Source organism: Triticum dicoccoides, chromosome 5B (assembly GCF_002162155.2).
Source record: "Triticum dicoccoides isolate Atlit2015 ecotype Zavitan chromosome 5B, WEW_v2.0, whole genome shotgun sequence".
In the NCBI taxonomy this organism is placed as follows: Eukaryota; Viridiplantae; Streptophyta; class Magnoliopsida; order Poales; family Poaceae; genus Triticum; species Triticum dicoccoides.
The window spans coordinates 484,788,715-484,790,149 of record NC_041389.1 but is presented as its reverse complement, the minus strand read 5'-3'; the positions used below and the strand labels follow the sequence as shown (position 1 = coordinate 484,790,149).

Below are 1,435 nucleotides of genomic sequence, written 5' to 3'. Positions count from 1 at the left end.
AAAAAAGTCAATATGTAAACAGACTATATGCATGCTTGTCTGACAGCTGAAGACCAGATTTTGAAAGAAATCAAAGATGCAGAAACACATGTGGATAATCCATTGTGTTTCTCCAGGAATCTGTCTCCTATATTTGTTGACAAGAAAATCTCAAAAAAATCATCCCACTTAACTTAATTTGAGGCAGATACAACTCTCACATGAAAGCCCGAAAATCCAAAAGACACCATCCCAGAAAAACCGCAGCAAACCAGCGACAAGACATCCATACAATAACCGTTTTGCCTAGCTAAGCTAGGAACGCTGAGAATCAATCCATCCATCAGTCACTTAATTTGATCCAACGGAAAACGGTGTCCGTTAGTTCGGAGATCTGCAGGGCATGCGACGGCCAATCGAAGCCGACATAAACCCCTGATTTAATCAACTAGCTCCCGGCCAGCCGGGCCATGCATGCAAAATTCAACAAAAAGTTAAAGAGCTCGTCGGCCATGTCCCAGACCCCATGGATTCACGCCGACCTTGGGGGCTGAGGCCCGCAGATCTAGCGTGAACTCGCCACGCGAGAAGCCAAGCTGTAGCGACCCAAACCAAAACCCTAGCTAATTTCTGGAAGAAACTCCTCCCGGCTGGCCGGAGTCGGACACACACACCCCTGATCGAGCTTCTCCGGGCACGGATCCACCGCGTCCGAGCCCCCGCGGGAAACCCCAAGCGCCCAATACCTCGGGGAAACCAGATCTAGCAAGCTAAACCCCACGGTACACACATCCACTTGTGTTTTATGGTGTTGTAATTACGTGCGCGTGTGCGTATACCTCTGGCCGCTGCAGAACTCGTAGAGCTTGCCGCGGTTGGAGAAGATGATGAGCGCGACCTCGGCATCGCAGAGGACGGAGAGCTCGTAGGCCTTCTTGAGCAGGCCGTTGCGGCGCTTGGCGAAGGTGACCTGTCGGTTGATCTTGTTCTCGATCCGCTTGAGCTCGACCCGGCCACGCCCCATGCCGTCGCCGCCGGCCGCCGCGTCCGGGACCGCTAGCTCCAGATCGATCGGCCGCCTCCTCCTCCTCCTCGCTACGCGCCGCTCGACCGCTCCCGCACCACCAAAGCAGCTCAGCTCAGCTAACCGAGAAGCTCAGCTCAGCTCTCTCGCGCGCGCTGGAGGGGAAGGGGGAGGGGAAAGGGAAAGCGGGGGAGGGGGCTGGACGGGATGGGAGCGCAGCGGTGGGGGAGGTGGGTTAAAAGCAGGGCGGGGACGGGAGTGGGGAGTGATTAGGGCGCTGCGCCCCACCATTGCCGTTTCCGGCAAGGTGCGAGACGCGAAACCCTAGCGCGCGCTCTCTCTCCTCCCCCGTTCCGTCGCTCCTGCTCCGTCGCTGTCTCCCCGCGCTGGCTGCTACGTACACGCCACCCCGCTCGCCACCTTTTCGATCGC

At 57.0% G+C, this 1,435-nt stretch overlaps 1 protein-coding gene across 1 annotated transcript in view; it reads right to left on the bottom strand.

Annotated features, from left to right (window-relative positions):
* The window catches only part of LOC119311009 (MADS-box transcription factor 8-like), a 7,971-nt gene extending 6,749 nt beyond the window's left edge, over nt 1–1,222 (bottom strand). Inside the window, exon 1 of the mRNA XM_037586636.1 lies at nt 819–1,222. Within this exon, the coding sequence (XP_037442533.1) occupies nt 819–1,003 (185 nt within the window). The 5' untranslated portion in view covers nt 1,004–1,222. The remainder of the gene's footprint in view (nt 1–818) is intronic.
* Nucleotides 1,223–1,435: the final 213 nt, after the last annotated feature.